The sequence below is a fragment of the Castor canadensis genome, chromosome 13, assembly GCF_047511655.1.
Source record: "Castor canadensis chromosome 13, mCasCan1.hap1v2, whole genome shotgun sequence".
Classification (NCBI taxonomy): Eukaryota; Metazoa; Chordata; class Mammalia; order Rodentia; family Castoridae; genus Castor; species Castor canadensis.
In genome coordinates this window covers 91,629,987-91,655,569 of record NC_133398.1, presented here as the reverse complement: position 1 = coordinate 91,655,569, position 25,583 = coordinate 91,629,987, and the positions used below count along the sequence as shown (strand labels likewise).

Genomic DNA, 25,583 nt, shown 5'->3' with positions numbered 1-25,583 from the left:
TGCTAGGCAGGCACTCTACCACTTGAGCCACTCCACCAGCCCCTCCCCCTCCATGTTGTGACACAGTGAGAAAGTCTTCATCAATTCTTGCACCTTGATTTAGATTTCTCAGCCTCAGAATTGTGAACTAAATAAATCTCTATTTTTTATAAATTGGCTAGTCTGAGTTATTCAGTTATAGCAGCAGAAAATGGACTAAATAGGTGACTTGAAAAAATGACCTGTTGGCCTCATAAATGGGGCAGGGAAGTAATTGGATTTCTTGATTTATTTTTTGAGATGCTTTGGTGAGGTCCATGGAAGGGAAAAGTTTATTTTCTTTCTGCAGAAAGCTAATACTTGGAAGAGTCCTGAAAAACTCCATTACCCTTTGGTATTTACCAGTTAATAAAATGCCCCCGATGATGTAACGAAGAATAGTTTTGTGTTTTCTACAAAAATCACAAACTGTTTCGTACTTCCTTTCCAAACACCTGCAACATAAAAGCAAAGTCAGGCTAAAGTAGACACTCAAAACATGAAATAAACTGACATGCTCAGGCTAGATTAGGTCTGTAAAACAATCAAACGATCTGCCCTCATTTATGGACCAAAATTCAGTCAAATGGCCACATTAAAAATTGCCTCAGCAATGTCCTCTTCCTGTGGGTCCAGAAAGAGAAAATGATGCTATGAACATATGACATTTTTTCTTATATAAGGTCCTTTTATGTTTTTATCATCTCTAGTTTCTGAAGTTGTACTTGACACAATCTGTATTCACTACATACTTATCCATGATTTGAGGAAAGGAATTAAAAAAGATGTTTTGGGGATGATGTTATGTGAGGGTGTATATCCCTGTTCGAAAAAAATGTGGTCAGTGATATAATGCTGCTTCACTTTGGTGTCATTTTCTTAGAATAAAAATGAAGTTCCCATTAATCTAAAAAGGAAAGAAGCTTTGGACTTTCCTCTTTTTAAAATGAAGGCGACAAGAAAAAGGGTGAAGGGCTGGCAGAGTGGCTCAAGTGATAGAGTCCCTACCTAGCAAGTGTCAGACCCTGAGTTCAAACTCCAGTACTGCAAAGCAGAGCAAAATAAAACAAAACAAAGAAAGAGGGTGCGATATTTTTGTATGTGCTATGCTTCCATGACCTCTTTTCCTATGGGTGAATTTGTATTGAATATAACTGGATCACATCCCCTTTATTTTTATTAATATTATTAGTTTGGTATAACTGCTAGTTGCTGTTACTACTGACAAAATGTTTATTGTTGAAATGATAAATTTGTATTTTATACTTACTAGTAGGAAATGTCACTGTACCATTAAAAAGGGAGCAGTAGTTTTCAAAGTATAGTTTTCTCTTGTCAGTCCATACCTTTTACACTTGATTTTTTCCCTTAGATATCTGAATGTCAATTGTTTCTATAGTTTCACTATATGCTGAATTTAAGTTTAAAAAACAAAAGAAAAAAATCAAGCAAACAACAAACAGATTTAGGAAGTCCCTTGTCTTACAAAATAGAAATGGAGAATTTATTCATTGTAGACTAACATCAGCCATGGCTTGGTTAGCCTTCACTAACTGAGTGTGCCAAGGTCCAAGGGAACAGAGAGTGGAACACAAAGCAGGGAAGACGGATGCTGAAGTAAACTGCAGGACGAGCGTGCCTCACAATAGGAAGTGTCAGCATGCCACACACAGTGACAGGCATTGCCATGTGCACTGTCTGCATGTATGTCTGTGGTAAGTTCTGAGACCAGGTATGCTACTCCAGAAGATATGGGTGAATAAAAGAGTAGTGAAGGACTGGAGGTGTGGCTCAAGCAGTAGAACACCTGCTTTGCAAATGTGAAGCCCTGAGTTCAAATCCCATTCCCACCAAAACCACAAAACAAAACAAAAAGTGTAGTGAAGACCAAGTTTCAGGGGGTAAATATGATCAGAGAACATTATATGTAAATATCACAATGAAACCCCTTTGTATAATTAATACATGCTAGCAAAATAAAAACAGCTTAGTTACAAGGATAGAAAACAGAAAGAAAAGCAGAAAATGCTCATACTGGGTAAAAGACTCATTATTCTTAGGTGCTTTCAAAGAATGGAAGCTTGTGCCACATTTTCAGCATATAGCTAACTAAACTGGTTATAGAACTTAATAAAAACAAAGGACTAAAGTTTTGTGGTTTGATTTAGGAAAAGCTAATAATGCATTACCCTCAGTTGCAGATAGAGTGTTTAAAAAAAATGTAGCAGTTGGAGGGGAGTGACATTTAATAGGCACATCCATCTACTGTAGGTGACTTTATCAGATCTTTTAATTGCAGGGAATGTGTGCAGTCCATTACAGTAATTTGACTCTATAAAGCAAAGTAGCTGGAAATTGACTCTTGGGTCACTGTGGTTGTCTAGGCTGAACCCCCTGGTGGTCGTTTCAGTGCCATTAACATTAGTGAAACCAGAGTATTCCTGACCACTCCAGAGAACCTCAGTCCCCTCTGGCGCAGACGCTCATAAAATAAAATGAGGGATGAAATTCAGCTCTGTTTCTTTCTTTTTTTCCCAACTCCATTTCTGGGGTTGTAAATATTCTTGGTAGTATATATGTGACAAGACCTTGCAACCCTAATTCTGACTGACTTCAGAGATATCTTCTGATACATAAAAATAAACTTCCTTTGAGGTGTACCAATTTAAATTAAATTTAAATAGGAATTTGGTAAATGGATAAATATTGTAGTGTCATGATAAGAGTACCAGACAATTTTGGAGTGGGAATCAGAGGCTAAAATTCCAGACTCGCTCTAATACTCCAGCTGACTGACCTTTGGTAGGTCACTTCTTTGAGCTTCATTCTCCTGGTCCAAAAATAAAGGTAACAATCTTGCCTCTCCAACCTTACGGGATTGCAAATGCTTGGAATAATTTCAGGGTACTACAAGGTAAGAAAAGCAATAGTTTGTTGAGATTTAAGGTGGATTGAGCTTTGAGAAATCAACTGTTATTTATTGATGTTGAGAAGATAAATTAACTACTTTTGTATGGACTGGAGCAATTAGTAGGTAATTCACATCTTTAATGAGAAGAGTGTCCTGGGTGAATTTAAATCCAGATACTGGATTCCTAAGACATCAGCAGTTTGAATTGACCACATTGATTATTCTAGAGCTCCATTAATTTTTCTGAAAGTGTTGTTGGTTGGGTAGGTGAGGTGGTGACAATTTCTAATGAATCATAAGAAGTTTTAAAAATAGACAAGGATAAAACAAAGGGATAAAACAAAGGGGTGAACAGATAGGAGGTAGATGTGGTTATTTTCCCGACTTAAAAACTATACCCTTTTTGCTGCCCATCGTGGTCATCTTCCATGTCTTCTTCTTTGTTTCTTAGAGACTCTTGCTCTATTGTGACCTGCTCTTCACTCTGGAGATCAAACATTGGAGCAGAGATGGGACAGTGAGAACCCTGGGCACTGTGGAACCGGTCTCCTTTGCTCAGAATTCAACAGGCCCTTCTACATTATTATGCACGAGACAGCTCCTATTATCTACTGCACATTTTTTTCCCTCTTATAATCATAAGAAACTCAGGATCACACTTATCTGTCCCTTTTGTCCCAGAGAAGCCACTAACATTTTTTTCTTTTTTAAAGGGAACAGGCTCACATTTCTGCTTTTTGCTCCTGTCTACTTGTAATCATTCAACACTACCTCTATCTTCAGGCAAGCGTTAAATAAAGTTGATACCAGAGGCTGCATAAACCTCCCCTCCTATTACACCAGCCCCAGGTTCCAAAGTACTGAAACCAAAAGTGGTTTTATTTTTCTGGCAGCCAAAGCTTGGTCTGCAGATATCAATCCTAGCCACTTGCCTTCAAGAATGGACAAACCTCCCTACCCCCCAACCCCCCACCCCGCCCCAGGGACATAGCATCTTTCTGTCATCTGTACTAAAGAGGGGAAATAATTCCCCTGCCCAGCTAGTCCTTGCTTAATTACTTGAGTGCAATGGACACCTGGGCCATGTTTAGCGGACAGTCTTTCTGGGTAAAGTGTGAGCTCTCAAATGTCCGTGGTCCATCCTGTTCCCAGAACAGCACAGAGGACTTTCACTGTCCATTCTAAATGATAGGTCTGGTCATTGACACCAACAGCAGGGGAAGCTGGGGAGGCAGTACACAGAAGTGGAAGAGTGTAGAACATGCATCAACAGGTGTAACATCAAATTGCAACTTTTGTTTCCTGTATATCCAGTGACATTTGATTCTCGGTATTTTAACTAAATCATAAAGGATCCTGAAAGATCACATTGTCCTTCAAGGCCAAACTGCATGATACTTCTGACTCAGATTGCCTGTTTTCTGGAATGGAACCTGAGAACTAGGAAAGTGAGATGAGAATTGGAAGAGAGACCAGCTGGGTCCAAGCTGCAGCTGCAGAGTATGGGGCCCACCATTTATTTCTGTCTAGCATCTAGCTTGGCAACAGTCCATGTTTCCTTGCAGTGAAAATGCTATAAATTATCTACCATGGAGTGTCTAGCATTACTGTTCTTTTCTTTGTCGTCCTTTCTCATTTTTTAAAAACAACAAAGCACCTCCGTAGTCCCCCCAGTCATGAGATCTCTTCCCTTCTCCCTTCACCGCCAGACTACCAAAAGCTGTCTTTTCTTTTTGTGACCACTGCTCACAACCTGCTCACCATTCCACCCATTGCGACTAAGCTCCTACTGAACGCTTTTGCCAGGGTCACCGAAGCCCACTGTTGCCAAATTTAGTAGCTACTCCTCAGCCTTCACTTCTGTTTACAATGGTAAAATACCTAAATTTCATCTTGTTCTTTTGTGAGACAATTTTAAAAATACGTTTTAGAGCAGTTTTAGGTTCATAGCAAAGCTGAGCTCAAAGTACAGAGATTTCCCATGTATCCTCACATACAGCCTCCCTCATTGACAGCCTCCCTCATCGACATCCTGCACCACAGTGGTCCCTTTATTATAATCAATGAATTTACGCTGACACATCACTGCCACCTGAACCCACAGCTTACATTTGAGTTCACTTTTGGTGCTGTGCAACCTGTGGGTTTAGACAAATGTATTTAAATCTGTCCACCACTGTAACATCATACAGAGTAGTTTCACTGCTCTAAAAATTGTCCTATTCTTCCCTACCCCTGGACATTACTGATTATTCATTTTTGTGGTATTGAGGTTTGAACTCAAGGCCTACACCTTGAACCACTCCACCAGCCCTTTTTTTGCGATGGGTTTTTTTGAGAGAAGGTCTCATGAACTATTTGTCCGAGCTGGCTTTGAACTGTGATTCTCATGATTTCTGTCTCCTGAATAGTGAGGATTATAGGCTTGAGCCACCAGCACACGGCTACCATTGATCTTTTTACTGTTTTATAGATTTGCCTTTTCTAGAGTATCATGCATCAGGAATGGTACAGCATGTTACCAGTTTAGATTGGCTTCTTTCACTCAGTAATGTGTTTAAGATTCCTCTCATTCTTTTCATGGCTTGATTGTTTCTTTCTCCTGCTGAAAAATATTGTATTGTCTGGATATACCATTATTTATTTAGCCATTCACCTACTGAAGAAACATTTGGGCTGCTTCCAGGTTTTGGTGATTATGAATAAATAAAACTTGGCAATAAATATCTGTGAATATCTTTTTTTTTGCGGTACTGGGGCTTGAACTCAGGGCCTTGACCTTGAGCTACTCTGCCAGCACTTTTTTGTGATGGGTTTTTTCGAGATAGGGTCTCTTGAACTATTTGCCTGTGCTGGCTTTGAACCTTGATTCTCCTGATCTCTGCCTCCTGAGTTACTAGGATTACAGGCGTGAGCCACTGGGCCTGGCTGTGTGCAAGTTTTTATATGGACATAGTTTTATATTTTTTGAAGACTAATAATGTGAAAACTTTTTACAATGAATTAAGTGAAATAGATAGCTACCACATAATATACATTGTATGATCCCAATACAGATGACATGTGTGTGTAGGCATGTTTGCATAAACATATGCTAAGTTCCAAGATGTTAGGCACTGATTTTTTTCCCCTTGAGTTAGAGGTCAATTTTCTTGTTCTAAATTTTGCTTCAGTAATTTTCCAAATATTCTACTTTAAGTTATTCTTTTGCCATGAGGAAACACCCCACAATAGGGTATAATTGCAGGAACTCAGAGTTAGTATTTTAAAGAATAATCTATTTTTTTTCAGTAGTGGGGTTTTAGACTCCAGGCCTTGTACTTGCGAGGCAGGCACTTGACCATCAGGGCCATGCCTCCTGCCTTTTTTTGCTTTAATTATTTTTCAGATAAGGTCTTGCACCTTTTGCCCTGACCAGCCTGGGATGAATCCTTCAATCTTCTGGAATTGCAGGGGTGAGCTGCTACACCCGGTCTTTAAAGGATGGTCTACATGAACAATTAGTTGCTCAGTTTTAGCAGCAGAAAGATTTCTTTAAGGGAAATCCCATCCAGAGTTTAATATATAATGAAATCAAACAGAGCTGCTAAGACTGGTGCCAACTAAGGTACCCAGAAGGGACTCCAGGGCATGCTGATGTCATGTAGAACCACGCTGAGCCTCCCTCGTGTCTGTCTCATTCACCTTAAAATTCAGGTGCTTTCTGTTCAAGCCAAAGCTTTCCTCCCTCACTCCCTGCCTTTCTTCTTTTGCTTTTTCCTTCCTTCCTTTCCCTCCCTCCCTCCTTCTTACTTTTTTTTTTTTAATTTAAGACAAGGTCTCACTCTTGTCCAAGTTGGCCTGGCCTGGATCTCCTGGGCTCAAATGATCCTTTGGAGTAGCTGAGACTACAGGATTGTACTACCACGTGGGTTCTAAACTAGTGCATTTTGCCTTGGGATGGAACTTGCTGTTAGGGAACTCTTTAAAACCAAAGTCTCTTTTCTTGGATGCATCTGTCTTCTTAATCACCCTTTAACTCATTCTGCTAGTGCCTAGGGAACATCAGGCTTGGCTTTGTCTCCACCAACAGATGCAAGTTTTTGTGGTAACAGTCCTCGACGATCCTCCAGCCCTACCTGTTTGGCGTTTCCTTGTTCCTCGTCTTGCACAGCTCTACTCCTTATTGAGTTGTTTCCTGATGTGCTCTGATTTTCAAGAAAGTCTTCATCCTAGGAAAAAAGAGCAGAGTGTAAAAATAAAATGTCAGAGCCCAAATACTGAAGGACTTCAGTGAATGATACCTAGAAGAATTTTGAAGGATGAGCTAAAATTAGGTGTTCACAAGGGGCATCTGATTCAAACTGCCATGGATCTTGGGCTCATAAAGAAGAACAGATGATTTTTGCTTTCTGTTTTTAATTTTATTATTTTGTTGTAGTTGTCTGCTTTGTTTTGTTTTGATAGGAAAGATTAATGTGTTCGCTGGGCACTGGTGGCTCATGCCTGTAATCCTAGCTACTCAGGAGGCAGAGATTAGGAGGATTGTGGTTCGAGGCCAGCCTGGTCAAACAGTTTGTGAGACCCTATCTTTTAATTCCAACATAAAACAGGGCTGGTACACATCAGACAAAGGACTGATAACCAGAATATATAGGGAACTCAAAAAACTAAATTCTCCCAAAACTAATGAACCAATAAAGAAATGGGAAAGTGGACTAAACAGAACTTTCTCAAAAGAAGAAATTCAAATGGCCAAAAAACACATGAAAAAATGCTCACCATCTCTAGCAATAAAGGAAATGCAAATTAAAACCACACTAAGATTCCACCTCACCTGTTAGAATAGCCATCATTAGCAACACCACTAACAACAGGTGTTGGCGAGGATGTGGGGGAAAAGGTAACCCTTTTACACTTCTGGTAGGAATGCAAACTAGTACAACCACTCTAAAAAAAAATTTGGAGGCTTCTTAAAAATCTAAACATTGATCTACCATATGATCCAGCAATACCACTCTTGGGGATATACCCAAAAGACTGTGACACAGGTTACTCCAGAGGCACCTGCACACCCATGTTTATTGAGGCACTATTCACAATAGCCAAGTTATGGAAACAGCCAAGATGCCCCACTACTGAAGAATGGATTGAGAAAATGTGGTATCTATACACAATGGAATTGTATGCAGCCATGAAGAAGAATGAAATGTTATCATTTGCAAGTAAATGGATGGTACTGGAGAACATCATTCTGAGTGAGGTTAGTCTGGCCCAAAAGACCAAAAATCATATGTTCTCCCTCATATGTGGACATTAGATCAAGGGCAAACACAACAAGGGGATTGGACTTTGATCACATGATAAAGCGAGAGCACACAAGGGAGATATGAGGATAGGTAAGACACCCAAAAAACTAGAGAGTATTTGTTTCCCTCAATGCAGAGAAACTAATGCAGATGCTTTAAAGCGAAAGAGGCCAATAGGAGAAGGGGACCAGGAACTAGAGAAAAGGTTAGTTCGAGAAGAATTAATTTAGAAGATAACACACACGCATAGGAAATCAATGCATGTCAACTCCCGGTATAGCTATCCTTATCTCAACTAGCAAAAACCCTGTTCTTTCCTATTATTGCTTATACTCTCTCTTCAACAAAATTATAGATAAGGACAAAATAGTTTCTGCCTGGTATTGAAGGGGTAGGAGGGGATAGAGAGGGGGTTGAGGGGCAAGGGAGGGGATGGGGGGAAGGGGGTAGAAATGACTCAAACATTGTATGCACATATGAATAAAGAAAAAAAATAAAAAATAAATAAAACAGGGCTGGTGGAGTGACTCAAGTGGTAGAACACCTGCCTAGCAAGCATGAGACCCTGAATTCAAATCCCAGTACTGCCCCCCCAAAAAATCAAAGATTAAAAAGAAAGAAAACTTAAAGAACTGAGTAAAGTTGCTCCTTGGAGGCTCTCCTGACCCCTCAGGGGCTGCTTCCTGATGTGACAAACACCTGGCTCACTGTGCTTTGATCTTTTTGGGGGATGTCTAGTCTTCAGTCCATCTTGTCCCAACCTGCCTTTTTCTCGGGTTAGACAACCAGCAAATAGTGTCAGCAAGTGCCCTGTGCTGGCTGAAAGGCTGTGGCTGTGTCTTGTAGAATCTCCCATGGCATTTTCTACGTTTTTGAAACATGAGCCTCTATCAACATGAATAAGATCTTACAGCACACACATGATTTATGCACAAAATATTGTTGCCATGTTTTTTTTTAATGTTATAATTGTTTTGTCTGTTTTTTATGTTATAGTTGTTTTGTTTGTTTGGTTTTGCACACCAATGACATAACGCTTATGAATTATCAATTGAATTAATGAACTGTAATGACTTCAATGCTGTCCTAGGATAGTAATGCAGTACCTTTGGACATTTGACATAAAAACACAGTGTGAAAGGAAAAATATACTTAGTATTGGAAGTGACACAATGTTGATAATTATTGGAACAGACTGATAGGTACTTAGGGACTCATTTTACTATTCTCCTATTTTGATGGATGCTTAAATTTTCCTTAATATCAAGTTGAAAAGAAAACTGAACTCAAGTGCTGAAAAACCAGGACACAAGTCACTGAGGAGCTGCTCCTTAGGATCCCTAATTATGTGTGTGACACTCAGCAGGTCACATCTTCTCAAGTCTCAGCCTCCCCACTCACACAACACAATTTCTATTCTGGTGTTCTTGTAGCTCCTTCCAGAATCCTGACATTCTCTGGCTCCCTTAGAAGCTCCAGCTTCTTGACATTGATTGTTCCTGCCATCTGGTGGCAGGACCTGAAACTTACTTGTGAAACAATGATGGGTCCTGGACGCCTTTTATTTATTTATTTAATATGAGCCGGTAGCCTGTGGCTCACGCCTGTAATCCTAGCTACTCAGGAGGCAGAAACCAGGAGGATCGAGGTTTGAAGCCAACTTGGGCAAATAGTTTGTGAGACCTTATCTCAAAAAAACCCATCACAAAAAAGGGCTGACAGTGACTCAAGGTGTAGAATTTGAGTTCAAATGCTAGTACTGCAATACATAAATAAATAAATAAAAATTTAAAAAATAAAGTTAATGTGGAAAGGGTATGTGTGGGTGTGTTTTGGGGGAGAGAGTGGGTGCTCCTTTGAATGCTGACAGGAGCACCTGTCACTAGGTAATTTTTTTTCCCCAGCAGAGTACAGACCATGGCTTTTTTTCTACTTTTAGGAAGAACAATGTCTCTCACTCCAGGATTTTCAACAGAAATAATGGGGTTCTTGTGGGAGTTGATTGATGCCTGGAAAATGACCATCACCGTACCTGTTTTTGTTTCTTTTTAAATTGGAGTCCTGGGGCTATAATTGGGCTTATAATTATTCTTTAGCCTGTGTTTTCTTTCCATCTATTTAGTAATTTGGATTACTAGATACCTTTGTGCCTCCAATACCTATTACCATGACTGTTCTCAGGGTGAAGCAGAGCACACTGCTGGATGGGTGAGGAAGTTGGGGGAGTGGCACTTGTGTTTTTAAGCAGTGTGCAGCATGGCTCCATTTCTCTAGTTAGCTTTAGTTTCTGGATGTGCTCAAGGGTGGTGGTCCTGGATAGAGTCCCCTTTCCAGGGCACATCCTTATTGCTGGGAATACATTGTGCCTGGGCTTGTTTCCCACTGGCTCTTTGATCTTGCACTTTTTAATGCTTCTAGGATGAATATAGGTCGACAGTGGCTGTTACTCTATCTTGATGCCTGGTGTGTGTATGATTCTGTCCAGGCCATGAACACAGAGCCACATCGTAGTGACGTTAAAGTGGTGAATTAGAGGGAAGGTAGAACACTAACACTCCTGAGCAGCATGCTCATGCTGTCTCCTCTGTACCGCCCTCCTCTTCATTTGTGCACAGATGAAACTAACTTCTCCTTGTTACTCTTGGTTTTTGCTTTTATGTTGCCTGAATGATACAGTAGTTAGTAGATACAGACACTGTGTTAAATCCTTTTCAAAACTTAGTATTTGATCTCCATAAGAGGGCTATTAGGTAGGTTCTGATCTTCATTTTTAGAAATGAAGAAACTGAGGCAAAGATAAGTAAAATCACTCTGCTTTTTGTTCAGCCAGAAGTGACTGAGGTAGGATCTAAGCTCAGACTGTTCACCCCCAATCCATAGTGTGCCTGTTGAGGCTGACCCTTTGGACATAACCAATAGCAGCACACCTTTGGATTAAATTCCTTTTAACTCCTTTTTTTTCCTTTAAATTTGGAAACCTGATTCGAATGCTAGATGTTAAAGACAAGAGCAGAAATGACAGAAGTGTTGAAAGCTATTGAAATGCTTATGGCCACTTTTAAGCTACATTTGGGGTCTGGTGGTCATTTCTCACAGTGTACACTGGTTTAAGTGGAATCTATCCTTTAAATAACAGAAGACAGGCACTTCTGGTTTGAGGACCTGTCTTCACTAGTGGTTTGAAATCCTTAACCTTTCCCTCCCACTGTGCTCTGGTTGTTCAATATGGCTTCAGTTCTCAGTTCTTGTAGCTTGGGTTTCTCTGACATAGACCTGACATCACCTTGCCAGGGCAGCCTTTCTTCTTTATAGAATCTGCTCTGGCCAGGTTGCTCTGACTGTAGGAGTAATTTTGGAAGGGGGCACAGTCTGACTGTGAGGCCAGAGGCAAGAAATTGAAAACTAAAAAAAAAAGAAAGAAAGAAAGAAAGAAAATGAAGAAAAAAGAGAGAGAGAGAAGAAAGAAAGAAATGAAAACCTAAACTGCCTAGGAGCATCTGTCCTCACCTTTTATGGGATGTCATTTAGGTTCATGCAGATGGACATCGCCCATGAGGCAATGTTGATGAGGACCCTGAAGAGTTGCGATGAAGATCTTTAAATAACTTTGGAGCCCGACACTTTACAGTGAGGAGTTCTGTGAAGTATTTGGTAATATACCTTGACCAGACAGCTTTATATTAAGAGAGCAGATTTACATTGATGACTATAGTTTCCTTCCATCCTTAATCTCCTCCTCTGCCTCCTCCTTCTTCTCCTTTCCTCCTCCTTCCTTCTTTTCATCTATCTATGTAAAGGTGTACACACTGTGTACACCTTTAAAGCAGTTCTCCTAGGAATAGTCAATATGGTACATTCTGAGAAGTAAGTGGTGCCTTAAATATTGCTATGGATATTAGGCTCCCCATGCCTGGGATGACAATGGGAACTGTGACACTAATTGGACTTGCTATGCAAATCTGTAAATCTGTTTTACCCAGTTCTCTGTATAAGCTAAGAAGCTGAATACTCTGTCCCTTGTTTTCTGCTGAATACAATATGTGCATATAGCCCAGTGCCAAGATGACTGTTTTTGAATGAATGGAAAAGACATTCCTAGGGCTCAAGTGATAACTTCCCTGCCTAGCAAGTGCAGCGCCCTGAGTCCAAACCCTAGTACCACAGGAAAAAATAAAAAGATTTTCCTAGAAGCTATTGAACTTTATAGTAGTGGCTAAAACTATCTCTACAACTGAGTAGCGACCAAATGGTATGTGCTATGGATTGAATATGGTTTGTTTCCTCCAAAATACCTCATTGAGTAGTAATTAATATCTCACAATATCTCCTAAGAGATAGGATGAAGTGGACCTTTCTGAGGTGACTGAGGCTTGGTCCTCATGAGTAGACCCCATTTAGGAAATTAATGGATTCACTGGTTGTTTAGAGTGTGTCTTCTGTAAAAGCCAGTTTGGTGAGGTCTCTTATGTCTCACAGATGCCCTGCACTGCCTCAGCACCCTGCCAACAAGAAGGCCATCACCAGATGTAGCACCTTGACCTTACACCAGAGCCAAGAGCCATAGTAAATCTCTTTTCTTCAGAATTTACCCAACAGGTAAGTTAGCAACAGAAAACATTCTAAGACAGCATGGACTGCTGCTTTAGACAGTTCCCTGTGCTAATACTCTAAGCCTTGGATGCTCAAATGAAGGTATCAGAAATACATCTCAAATTACTGTTGCTTTTCTAAGCTTCTTCAGGTGACCTACCCTTTCTGTAACCATTTTTCTGAACAAGGAATAAGACTAGAATAGAGAATCTTCCTTAAATGGTAATTTAAATTTCAATTTAAAATTTCAAAATGCAGTACTAACAGATTGTGAGAAGTGGGCTTAAGGGAGCTGGAGGCATGGCTAAGCTGTATTGTGCCTGCTTATCAAGTGTAAAGCCCTGAGTTCAAATCCCAGTACCAACAACAACAACAAAAAAAAGAAAGAAAGAAAAGAAAAAGAAAAAAGAAGAGTAGATTTAACATAAACCCTATGATCACTGTTTCTTTGAGTATCGTCAAATTATCTGAATTAATTGTTGTTGTATAGCGCTCCATGGTCCTTCCTAGGTTCAAATCTTAAGGCTGCATACCCCAGTATGTGAGGTATATCTCCTTTGTGGGGCTGTGCAGCCTGCCCAACGCTGTGCACAGTCAGTGTGCATTGGCTTCTGTGTTAATTGTGTGGTTTGATTTGCTTCTTACTTGCTCTGGGGCATTTACAGTCATATTTACCTCTATCGTAAAATACAACATCTGTTTGGTGAATTTGATCTCTCTAAATTGTTTGGGATCATCTTCCTTCCTTCCCCAATTTTTAAAAAAACCTTTACAATCTACAAGTGTCAGTTGTTTTAAGGCCATTTTTCTTTCTTTCTTTTTTGCAGTACTAGTGTTTGAACTCAGTGCCTATACCTTGAACCACTCCACCAGCCCTTTTTTTGTGATTTTTTTTTTTTGAGATAGGGTCTCTCGAACTATCTGCTGACTTTGAACAGTGATCCTCCTGATCTCTGCCTCCTGAGTAGCTAGAATTACAGGCGTGAACCACCAGTGCCCAGCTTAAGGCCATTTTTCTGATTGCTCAGGCTTTGCCTAGGAATGATTGCATTTTCAAAGACAACATTCTGGAAGCCCTTGGTCTTTACTTATTGCTCTTAGCCCTCTTGGCTCTTGTAACTTTCTTGCTCAAGTCTTGGGTTTGTACAAATCCTTTAGCGTGAGTTAACGGGCACTAGCTAGCTGGACTGTCCCTTCCTGGGACATTCCTGGCTTTCTACCCACCCATGAGGGTTTAGAGGCTGGGTAAAATGCAGCAGTACTAAGGGCAGGACCCACATGGTGAGCTGAGGCTCACTGGCACACTTCTCTCTTACAATCTCTGAGTGCCCTGGGAGGTTTGAGTTGGGCACAAGGAGTTAGGCCTCTGCATTTTGCTGTGAGTGGCAGTAACTAGGAATGCTTCAGAACACATGGCTTCAAAACACTGCTGACATCCTTTCTTCCTGTGATCTTTGAAAACAAGGGCCAGAGGAGACCCCCAAGAATAAGGGATGTTAGGAAAAGGGAGAAGAAGTAGAGTTCTGTACCCAAGGAATTAAAGGAAAGTTTATGACCAGATTTTTAAGAAAAAAGTTTAACATGCAAGTACTCATAGTTTCAATGAGTTTTCTTGAAGAAACTGCTAGAAGAAGCAGCCAAATAAAAGATGTGCCGTGCCGGGTGCTGGTCGCTCACGCCTATAATCCTAGCTACTCAGGAGGCAGAGATCAGGAAGATGGAGGTTCAAAGCCAGCCCAGGCAAATAGTTCGTGAGACCCTATCTTGAAAAAATCTTTCACAAAAATAGGGCTGGTGGAGGGGCTCAAGGTGAAAGCCCTGAGTTCAAGCCCCAGAACTGCAAAAAAAAAAAAAAAAAGATGGGGAAATTATGACAAAAGAAGTGAGAGTACATTTTGAATTTAATGAATTAGAATCTAAGCTCCAGGGACTCTGGTTCTAGAACAAATTACAAATAGACCATATAGAAATGAGCATCAGATTGCTACTTGAAGGTAGGTCGGGGGTGAAAGAAAATGTAAAAAAAAAAAAAAGTAGGATAAAGTAGGCCATTTCATCGTTTAGTGTCTTGGAGTGGTATTATAAATAGCGGTGTAAGATAAAAGGTAAACATTAAAAAATAAAATACCCAACTAAAATCAAGTAGTGGAGGAGAAAGGAAGAAAATAATGGAAGGTGGAAAAGTAATAATTTTGGGATTAGTCGCAGTCTTAAGCTAGTTATAAAAGAGGACCATTAAAACAAAAAAATTAACTCTTCAGAAGAACTCATTGGAAGAAACTGAACAGATATAAAAATCCAGGAAAACCATACTGTGAAAAGATTTTTAGAAACAAGACATTAAAGTAGCTAAGAACAAACATTCCCACCAAATCAGTCAATGGACTTGACTGAATCAGATGGAACAGCAAAGAGCACAGCTATAGGCTGAAAAGGATTCACTGACTCAGAAAGGAAAGAAAGTGGCCATGCTCTTACCCTTCCACAGCTGAACTGTGGGCAAAAAGGAATCATTCATATGTGTCCAAAAGAAGCAATCAACAGGGCGTGATCTCACAGTCAAGGAAGCTTGGCTATCTGTTTACAAATGGCATAGAATAACATAAGGATATATAGAGAGAGGTTCTCTAACCTTTCAGGCCACAAAAAGTAGACTGAAAATGGCAAAAAATAAGGACACAGAGAACCAAAAATAATAACAACATGATGTAATCAGCATTGACTGAACTCTGTAACCTGGACAGAGAATATATTGTGCTCAAGAAGCTACTTATTCCCCAAATCTGTTCTCCTCCATTTCCTTTTGACAGAATTCTGATGGGCTGGGGACATGGCTCAAGTGGCAAGGCCCTGAGTTTAAACCCTAATACGAAAAAAACCCAAACCAGACCAAAAAACCCTCTGAATTTTAGCAAGCCCTAACCCTGCCAGCATAAAGATTATTCCCAACTTCCCTTGTGGCTGTTGGACAGTGGCCCAAAGCAGGGCAGTCAGTGAAGTCTGTGGACCTCTTTCGGAATGTTTTAAAACATAAAATCAAAGGCATAGGAGTAAAAGGAAACCCGTTATAGATAAAGTTATTAAAATATTACCACAAATTTTTATATATGTATCTCTATAAGCATATGTATCTCTATTAGCCAAGTTTTAAAAACCAAACAAAATAAGGCCCAATGGTAAGTTCAAGTAACTACATCAATTTCAATGTCCTGTGAATTATATTTGCAACAGATATGAATTCATTTCGCTTTTTGCATATGTTGCTTAATGTAGTGAGGGCCCTTCTGTCTTTTGAATCTTTTTCAGGCAAGGAGCTCAGTCTCCTTCTGGTCTTAGGGAATGAATGTGCCCCTCTCCAGCTCAGGCCCTCTGGTAGGCCTCCCTATCTATCCCCCTGCCCATCTCTTAGGAAATAACCATAAGAGGATACACCTGGGAGAGTATGAGCCCTGGTGCATTGATTTATATGTAGTTGGAGAGCTTCATTCACTTCTGGATCTGTCTATATCATTGTCTAGTAAATCTAGTAGAAGAGATAAAAGAGTATCCAAAACTAAAGGCATTGTGTTCATTTGCACTGTGGCCATTTAGATTCTTGAAATATATAGCAAGTAAATGATATAAGAGTTCTGTTTACTTGTCTAAAAACTGATGTCATGATTTTTCTAAAACTGTTTTTTTTCCTGCACAGTGGAATGCACGAGTCCTGGTTATATTTAGAAGATGAAATGTATAGCTTCCAACCTTATTCTGAAGGCTCCTGGAGGCCCCAGCGTGATTGGTGTGCACAGTGTCCACGTGGTGGCGCCACTCCACCAGGGTTGTCAGATAACAGCTGAGTTGAAGGCCAAGCTCTGGGCCCAGCAGGCTATTGGCTCTGGGAGCAGGAAACTGATTAAAACTATTAATATTCTAAGCCATAATTTTAATTTTATATATTATAATTGTTTGCTTCACACATTGTCTAGGGTGGTTATATCTAGTAAGTAAATGTGATCCTTGTCAAAAAGCACTCTGACATCACTGGCCAAATCTGAGACAAATTGAGAGCCTGCTCCTTACTTAGGTTAAAAAAAAAGAAAACCCAAATAAAAAACAGTGATAACAAAAGATGGATTGATGGATGATTGGAGGGTGACATAGATGAGTAAATATGCAATAAGACAATTATAATAAAATGTTAACTATAGAATGCAGATGCTGGGTATATAGGTACTCACTATGAAATTGTTTGAACTTTTCCATGTTTGAGAATTCTTATAAAATGCAAGAAGAATCAAATAATGTTGGTAGTTGATTATAAAAATGTTAATTAAAAGATAATATTACAAACTGAGTTTTATCCCCCTAAAATTAGCATGTTGAAGCCCCAATTCTCAGTGTGACTGTATTAGGAGAGAAGACTTTTATGGAGGTCATTAAGGTGACCCTCTCTGTCACGTGAAGAGTAGGCAGCCTATAGGTCAAGAGAGGAGGCCTGAGGATGAAACCACCTTGCTAGCATCTTGAACATGGACTTCCAATCCTCAGAACTGTGAGAAATGAACGAGGCTACTCAGTCTATAGTATTTTGCTTTGCCAAAGAGAACAGGGAAATTCACAAATCTACTCTTTTCAGAAGAATGTGAGTTAATACTGAAGAAGTAAAATCATCATTTTGTAATTTTCAAATAATTCAGTTATTAAGTCATGAATGGATGCTAAAATAATTTGAGTGAACTGTGCTGAGGAACTGGATGTTCATCTAGTCCAAATATCACTCCTCAGATTACTCAGCAATCAAAGGAGAAAAACCACACCATTATAATGGAGTGATCCGCCCAGCCTAACCAACTCTTCACTATACGGGACCAATGGACCTGTATAGGTCAGATTCGTCCTGACGTGAATGCAATTAAAACACACGCCATCATCTATATGAGGTCTGTCACAAATGTTGCATCTGAATCAAATCCTGAGAAACAACCATTCAAATGCTGAAAGTGAGACATTTCAATAAGGCATCTGAGCTGAACCACTCAAAATGCCACTGTTGGGCTAGTGGTGGGGGGGATGGCTCAAGTGGCAGAGCATCTGCCTAGCCAACATCAGGCTCTGAGTTCAAAACCCATACCACCAAAAAAGAAAAGAGCCACTGTCATGAAAAACAAATACAAACAAATGCTGCAAGAGAATAAAGAGAAACAAACAAAATTTTTTTTAAAGTTGTAAAAGATACTTGAGACATTGTAGCACTAACAATATACAAGATGAAACTGAACCAATGTTAATTTTCTGAGTGGGGAAAGAATCAGCCACTCTTGTGACATGATGATAAACCCGGAAGGAACTCCAGAGAGATGAGTAAACTAGGGCAAAATCAGAAGTGAGAGTTTGTGTGCATGCGTACAGTCTGTGCATGTGTACAAAAGCTCAATAACAAGGGCTCTCTCCTTGACCGGGCTCTAGTCAGGTTCTTCTAAGTCCTCCTCTCATTGAGACCTTTGACCTCTAAAAATTGCACTCTCAGAACAAATGATTTCACCCACCCTCCCACAATAAGAGATTTGAACAAACACTGATATAGCTTCTAAAAGCTCAAGGCTTCATCCCTGTGACAGGCCCAGGTCCCCTTAAAATGCCTGTCTGAGAAAGCTCAGTGCTGCCTGGAGAATTTACTAAATCTTGAGAAAGGCAGACTCCAGACCCCTTAGAGCAGTGACTTTGCAAAGCTTACCATGCAATACTTTCTCTGCCCCTTTGAGATGTGAGTCTTCTCCTACCCAGCTCTGTCTTCCAGACTCTTTGAAATGCAGACATTCAAGAAACTCTCTCTTGCTTCAATCTGCCTGGAAGGGCAGGAGCCCGGCTTGCATAAGTGCCAGTTAGCAAACCAGTAGGTTTCACCCTGATCAGTCTCCCACCCCTTAGTGCTTTTTGCAACTTCCACTCTTCTGACACCACAGCTTCTCACTCACCCCTCCCCATTTCCTCGTTCTTCCTCCAAAAGCCCACTGACTTCTGTGCCGAGTGAAATCTGCCCCATTACTTTTACGGAAGTTAACATCTGCCTTTGTTCTTCGACAATGACCATGTTTGGGATAAGACTGAAAGGTCCGAGCCAAAATTTTCCATTTCTCTGATTTTTAAGATTTCTCCCAAGTCAGGAACTTGCTAAAAAATCATATAAATGCAGAATTGTCCACTTGACAAGCTATCACTGCCACAGAAGTTTGAACTTGGGGCTTTGTACATACAAGGCAGGTGCTTTACCACATAAGCCACATCAACAGCACTTTTTGTTTTAAGGCATTTTTCAAATAGGGTCTTGCAGAGGGCTGTCCTGGACTGTGATCTTTCTATTTATGCTTCCTACATAGTTGGGATTGACAGCTTTTTATTGGTTGAGATGGAGTCTCGTGAATGTTTGGTCCAGGTTGGCTCCTAACCAGTCTTCCTGATCTCTACCTCCCAAGTAGCTAGGAGTACAGACTCAAGCCACCAGGCTGGCATCTTTCATTCTTACTGAGGGCTCACACTTGTGATGATACTTCTTGTTGGATTGTGTGTGATTATTTCAGCCTGATTCCAATTTCTCATTATTGTTTCTTGCCTTTTTCTGACTTAGGTCAGATTGTCTGACTTAGAGGAAGAACTTCTACAATCCAGAGAGAGAAAGATCACCTGTGATGTCACCCATGTCTTGAGAAGCTGATCCTGAGAGCAATAATGCCTTCACCCCTCACACTGTGCCAGCCACAGCGGGCTGCACTTCCCAAGTGACACCGCTTAACCTTCATGCGGTGGTCTGGTGTGTCCCCCAAAGTTCATGTGCTGGAAACTTAACCCCCAAAACAACAGAGTCAAAAGGTGGGAACTTCAGCCCTGGCTAGGGCCTCACTCATGAGGGCTGTGCCATTTCGAAGAGATTAATGCTATTATTGAGGTAGTGGGTTCTTTCTCAAGAGAGTAGATTTGCTGTAAAAGTGAATCTGGCCCCTCTTGCTCTCTTGCCCACTTTCTGCCATGGGATGACATAGAAAGATGTTTGCCAAATGGAGTGCTGTGATCTTGACTTTCCGGCCTTCAGAACTGTGAGCAATATATTTCTTTGCTTTATAAGTTACCCTGTCTCTGATATTTTGTTATAGTAGTGCAAAATGGACTAAGACTCTCCTTCTTTTGATTCTTCAATATTTGCATTACTATTAATTTTTTTTATTTCTTTTATTCATATGTGGATACAATGTTTGGGTAATTTCTCCCCCCTTCCCCCCCCATTCCCTCCCTTTCCCCTCCCCACTCCCTTGCTACCAGGCAGAAACTATTTTGCCCTTGTCTCTAATTTTGTTGAAGAGAGAGTATAAGCAATAATAGGAAGGAATAAGGGTCTTTGCTAGTTGAGATAAGGATAGCTATACAGGGAGTTTACAAACATTGTTTTCCTGTACATATGTGTTACCTTCTAAATTAATTCTTCTCAAACTAACCTTTTCTCTAGTTCCTGGTCCCCTTCTCCTATTGGCTCTGTCGCTTTAAAGTTTCTGCATTAGTTCCTTTGCATTGAGGACATCAAATGCTATCTTGTTTTTTGGGGGGTTTCTTGCCTATCCTCATACCTCCCTTGTGTGCTCTCACCTTGTCATGTGATCAAAGTCCAATCTCCTTGTTGTGTTTGCCCTAGATCTAAAAGTCCACATATGAGGGAGAACATACGATTTTTGGTCTTCTGGGCCTGGCTAACCTCGCTCAGGATGATGTTCTCCAATTCCATCCATTTACCTGCAAATGATAAGATTTCATTCTTCTTCATGGCTGAGTCATTACTATTAATTTTGATTGTCGCTATGCCAAGAATTTATCGATAGGCATCTTTTCACATTGAAAAAACAAAAACAAAAATGAATCTTCTCTCTGCACTCACTGCTTCCATTGTCTTCCTTAGATTTTCTCTTCAGCTCCTTCTAATTTGACTTCCACTCCTTCCACTTCATGGACATCACTGTTGCCGAAGTCATGGGTGGTTTCCATGTCCCTAAAGCCAGTTTCCATCATGCTCAGTGGGCCACTTCCTCTGTGAAACACTCTTGTCCCAGACTGCAGTGACAGTGCACTTTGCTACTTTCCTCCTCTCACCCACACTGCTTCTCTTCCCCTTTTGGGCTGTAGCCTTTTCTACACAACCTTGAATACATTGGGGCTTTGTCCTAGATGCCCCCATTCATTCCTTGAACAAATATTTACTGTGTCCTGACTATGGGATAGTCGGTCTGTGCTGAGTGCTGGGGATGGCATGTATGGCCCCTATTCTCAAAGAGTTTAAGAAGAAAAGCTGTCAGCCCCAAATTACACAATTGATTTATATAGCTGTGATGAGAACTATTAGTTCAATGCGCTACTTTTACAGGTTAACTGCAATGAACTTGACTGTAGTTGAAATTCCAGAAATGTAACCTGTTTACTCTTCAGGTTACAGGGGGATGGGAAATACTCTTACCAGCAAATCATGTTTCTACTTGTGAGAAAAAAAATACAACGATATAATCCTTTTGAATCTGTCGATCTGAATTTTTACTCTCATTCCTTTCAGACTTGTTTTTTTAAAATTTATTTATTTATTTATTCACATTCAGACTTGTTTTTAATTTTTAAAACATTTTTGGTGAATTCAGGGCCTCTGCTTGCTAGACAGGCCCTCTAGTACTTGAGCCACACCCCCAGCCCTCTGACTCGTTTTTAACAGAAAGCCTGAGTGTGTCTGAAGGGACAAAGTTTAGACTGCAAAATGATTATAGATTGTTCTTTGTTCATAAAAGGACTTTAACCCTGAGCCAATGGAGAGAAGCCTTTTTTCCTTTAGGACTCCTGATCCTCCACATTTGAGCTTAAGAAACCATGTATGCTGCATAATATTTGTGGTATACAAAAAGATATGAAGGGGCTGGTGTGGCTGAAGCAGTAGAGTGCCTGCCTAGCAAGCGTGAAGCCCTGAGTTTAAACCCCAGTACGGCTGAAATTTGGCCAGACAGATCATGAAATGATATGTTTCTAAAATCGAGAACAAAAAACATGACTTCAATTTTTTTTTTTGTGGGACCAGGGTTTGAACTCAGGGATTCATGCTTACAAAGCAGGTGCTCTACTGTGTGAGCCACTCTTCCAGGCCATTTTGCTCTGGATATTTTGGAGATGGGGTCTAACAAACTATTTGCTGGGTTGCCCTTGAACCGTGATCCTCCCAATCTAGCCTCCCAAGTAGCTAAGATTACAGTCATGAGCCACTAGCGCCTGGTGGTTTTTGTTTTTTAGTTTGGGGTTTTTTTTTTTTGAGACATGGACTCACTGTGTTGTCATGCTTACCTTGAGCTCTAATCTTCCTGCCTCTGCCTCCTTAATGCTGAGATTATAGTTCCTGTACCATCATACCTGCTATAGTTTCAGTTCTTTACTAAAGTCTGTTATTGGAACATGATAGAAAAAGGAGGAAAGGGAGGGAGAAATAAAGGGAGGGTCAAAAGACACTCATTAATATCTTTATCTTTTAGCTTTGACTTGGGCTTGGAACTTTTTTTTTTTTTTTTGCTATACTGAGATAGCAAAACTATTCCAGGGGATAGTTTGAACTCAGGGCTTGTGCTTGCTAGGCAGGTGCTCTACCACTTGAGTCACACACCCAGTCCTGAAACATCTTGAATAGGCCCTAAACTATGCAAATCATGTCTTCTTCTGTAATCATTGGCTTATTCAGATATCACAATTTGGGATCTTCCTGCACATTCAATGAAATTGACCTCAAGTCTACACTTGGAAAATTGTTGCTTTGTGGAGATTCTAAAATCAGCCTGGCCATCAAGCATTTCTTTCAAAACAGTGCTGATTAAACAGATGTAAACTAATTAGAAACACATGGAAGTGTACAGCATGAAAAATTTTAAGAAGTACATTTGCCTAAATAGGAAATGGATCAAAATAAACCAAAACCTCTGAAAAGTAACTTTATAAAGTTCTCTGATGAGACACAGGGGAGGCCAAGCTCGGCCTGCCAGGCAGGGACCTAAGGCCTGGAGGTTGCATTCTACCAGCTAGGTAGGTTGCATTCTACCAGCAATTCAGAGCTGCGTGTGGTATCTCCCATAAGCATCACATCAGCAGATTGCAGGGTTTGCTACAAGAAGAGAGATTTCACACCTGGATTTTCCAAGTTGCCTATACCAAAATAGTATCCTCACCCCAATGGTGTAATTAATTGTTGCTGATATTTGAACACTGGCTGAATGCCAGAGCTTTACCATATTTTCTGATTTATGATGCAGGGTGTTACTGTACCTATTTTTGGATTAGGAAACAGGTAGAGAGAAGTTAGAAAACTTGCCTAAATGGTGGGCCCAGCAGGTTTAGGCTGTCTGACTCTTGACGACTCAGCTCTGCCTGAAGAATCTATGTTTTGCCTGCCTGATAGCCATCTGTGACACCCCTTCCTCCTCCTGGCCTTTTTCCGAAGCTCATGATTGCTTTCTGTGTCTCTTTCCCCCCTTAACAAGAGGCCACTTGTTATCTCCAGCCAAGGTCTAGGCCACACAAAGTACAGTGAGTACTTGGAGCACTATAGCAACCTCTCTTGCTCCCAGGAGATCTGTCTCAACTCTATCACTCCTAGATCTTACTTCCTCTTCTCTGACATAAAGATTTTGTGCTTTGCAGGGGAATAAGGAAGTGGTGATGTGGCTCCAACAGGAAGCCTAGTGTTGGCTGACTCCTGGAAGTCTCTGTTGGCCCACTGTCTCTCTTTCCCCTACTTGCTGTGTTTAACTCACGACGCACTGGACCTTTGATCCCATTTGCTTTATCTGTGTGGGTCTGGGCCTCAGTTAAGCAATTTTCCCCTTCAAAGCTGCCTGACTGCACAAATTAGACCAGTGTTCTCTAACTTCCCTCTTGTAAATTTTTCTGAACCAACAGACTGGTGGATGAGAAATTTGTGCTCAGTAAGTTTAATTAGAAACATAAACATTGTTTAAAAGCTGCCAAAACTGTCAAGTGATAAAATTGAAAGCAAGGGACAGTGATTGGGCATCAGGGCCCTTCCATCAGTGGACAACTGTACAACTTAATAGCTAGTATTGTTTGGTGTCCTCCCAAAGTTGAACAGATCAGGAAACTAAGGCAATTTATGGTCCACGAGTGGGGCAGATTTGTCTGGGTTGCCCCTCTGACTATACTTTCCCATGGTATAAAGAACTTTGCCTCCGTTTAACAGGTTGCTTTCTGACTATGTTTCATGAAGGAATTTATACCATTACTTTAGTTCTAACTTCTTATAATATGGCTGGCCAGTTTATTCTGGAATGTTCCTGAGCCCACAGATTACAGAAATTCAGTCTTAAACCTAAATTTATTACTGATTTGGGATTCTTGGGACCAGAATTTTGCAGTCAGAAAAGTGCGTGTGGTTAAGTCGGAGGACTATCCTCTATTCCTATCTGCCTGTCTTTACCACTCTGTCTCCTGGCTTATGCCTCTCCTACCTTCCTGAGGCAGGCTAGAACATAAGAACACAGGCCACGGAACTCCTCAGACCTCACATAACTTATTCTCAGTACATTTCATGCTGAATTCCTTGTCTCAGCCCAATGCTGTGCTTTGCTGTTGGAAACTGTAAGACCAAAGGCCTTGGGGTGATTCTGCCCTTCATTAGCCCTCGGAAAGAAACACAAATATTGACCACACGCTAGCCCAGGGACAGCTCAAATCTCTCCCACTGGATCATTGGTGATAGAGAACAGACTAGGCTTTTCCCCTTCCACAGGTTAGCACAGGTTTTAAAAAACACCTTGAAACGGAGAGAGTTCTGTCTCTCTGCTGCTTCCTGCTTCTCCAACCCACCTGGCTCACCTGGCCAGGTGGGGCCACCATTGACTTTTGTGGTGCCTTTCCTTTCCTTTTAATAAACCTTACTACCTCTTTTATTACTGCCATGTGTTCCGCCTGAATTCTTCCACATGGAACACAAAGAATCTAGGAATCTTCTGATCAGAGACTACAGGAAACCGCAACACTCTCACTTAGGACCTTGATTCCTCCACATAACATATAGTATGGCAAATAGTTCCTGACATGGCAGGGCAATTAGAACCTTGCACCCTCCTGAGCATTTTCCTTCTGCCTCTTACAGAGTTGAATGAATGAGAGAACAAAATGTTCATTTGGAAAACAGTGATTTCCTGACCCCCTGATTAAGTGAGTCACCTTCTATTCCATGAATAGTGCCTTTCACACCCTGCCTTGTGTGAGTTTGTCATTGTTCGATTCTAACCAAATAGTACCTTTCTACTTCTAGCTCCCGGCATAATGAGCACCTGGCACAATGTCAGAGATCAATAAAGTTCTGTTGAATCAATGCATTATGCTTTATGTCCAATAGTCTTGGCTCTCAGAGGAAAAGAAAACCAGTAACAACGCTTTGAATGAATAGAACCCGGAGATGTAAGACGGAGGAGTCTTCGGTGCACTTCCCTGCTTCCGGACTCAGCCTTTCCTGGTAACTATGCACTTCATGCCTGAACCCCAAGGTGGTTCCGTAACCACAGGATTTCCCTAAGAAATGTCTTCCTTTATTTCCAAAGAGCCACAAGACACACATACCACCCTTTCCTTTCTTTTCTTTTCTTTTTTTTTTTTTAATTCCTCTTTCTATCCCTTTCCCAGGAAAAAGAAAAGAGCATTTATCATGCCCGGCCTGTGAGTGGCTTCTGGCCATCACCTAGCTATCTAGCTTACATAGGGAGTAGAATTAGATA

General features: G+C 40.7%; 1 protein-coding gene across 6 annotated transcripts in view; it reads right to left on the bottom strand.

Annotated features, from left to right (window-relative positions):
- The window catches only part of Slc28a3 (solute carrier family 28 member 3), a 68,715-nt gene that overhangs the window by 29,734 nt on the left and 13,398 nt on the right, over positions 1–25,583 (bottom strand). For 3 of the 6 annotated variants that reach the window (XR_012440500.1, XM_074052272.1, XM_074052275.1), the window contains exons 2-4: positions 7,048–7,140; positions 3,328–3,413; positions 382–473 (exon numbers count right to left, since the gene is read on the bottom strand). Coding sequence is in view for 5 of the 6 variants with exons in the window: in XM_074052272.1 (XP_073908373.1) it covers positions 382–473; positions 3,328–3,413; positions 7,048–7,140 (271 nt within the window). In the remaining variant the exon portion in view is untranslated. Of the gene's footprint in view, positions 1–381; positions 474–2,815; positions 2,926–3,327; positions 3,414–7,047; positions 7,141–18,523; positions 18,744–25,583 lie in introns of those variants that run through there. The other 3 variants (XM_020183874.2, XM_020183875.2, XM_074052273.1) reach the window with 3 other exon arrangements.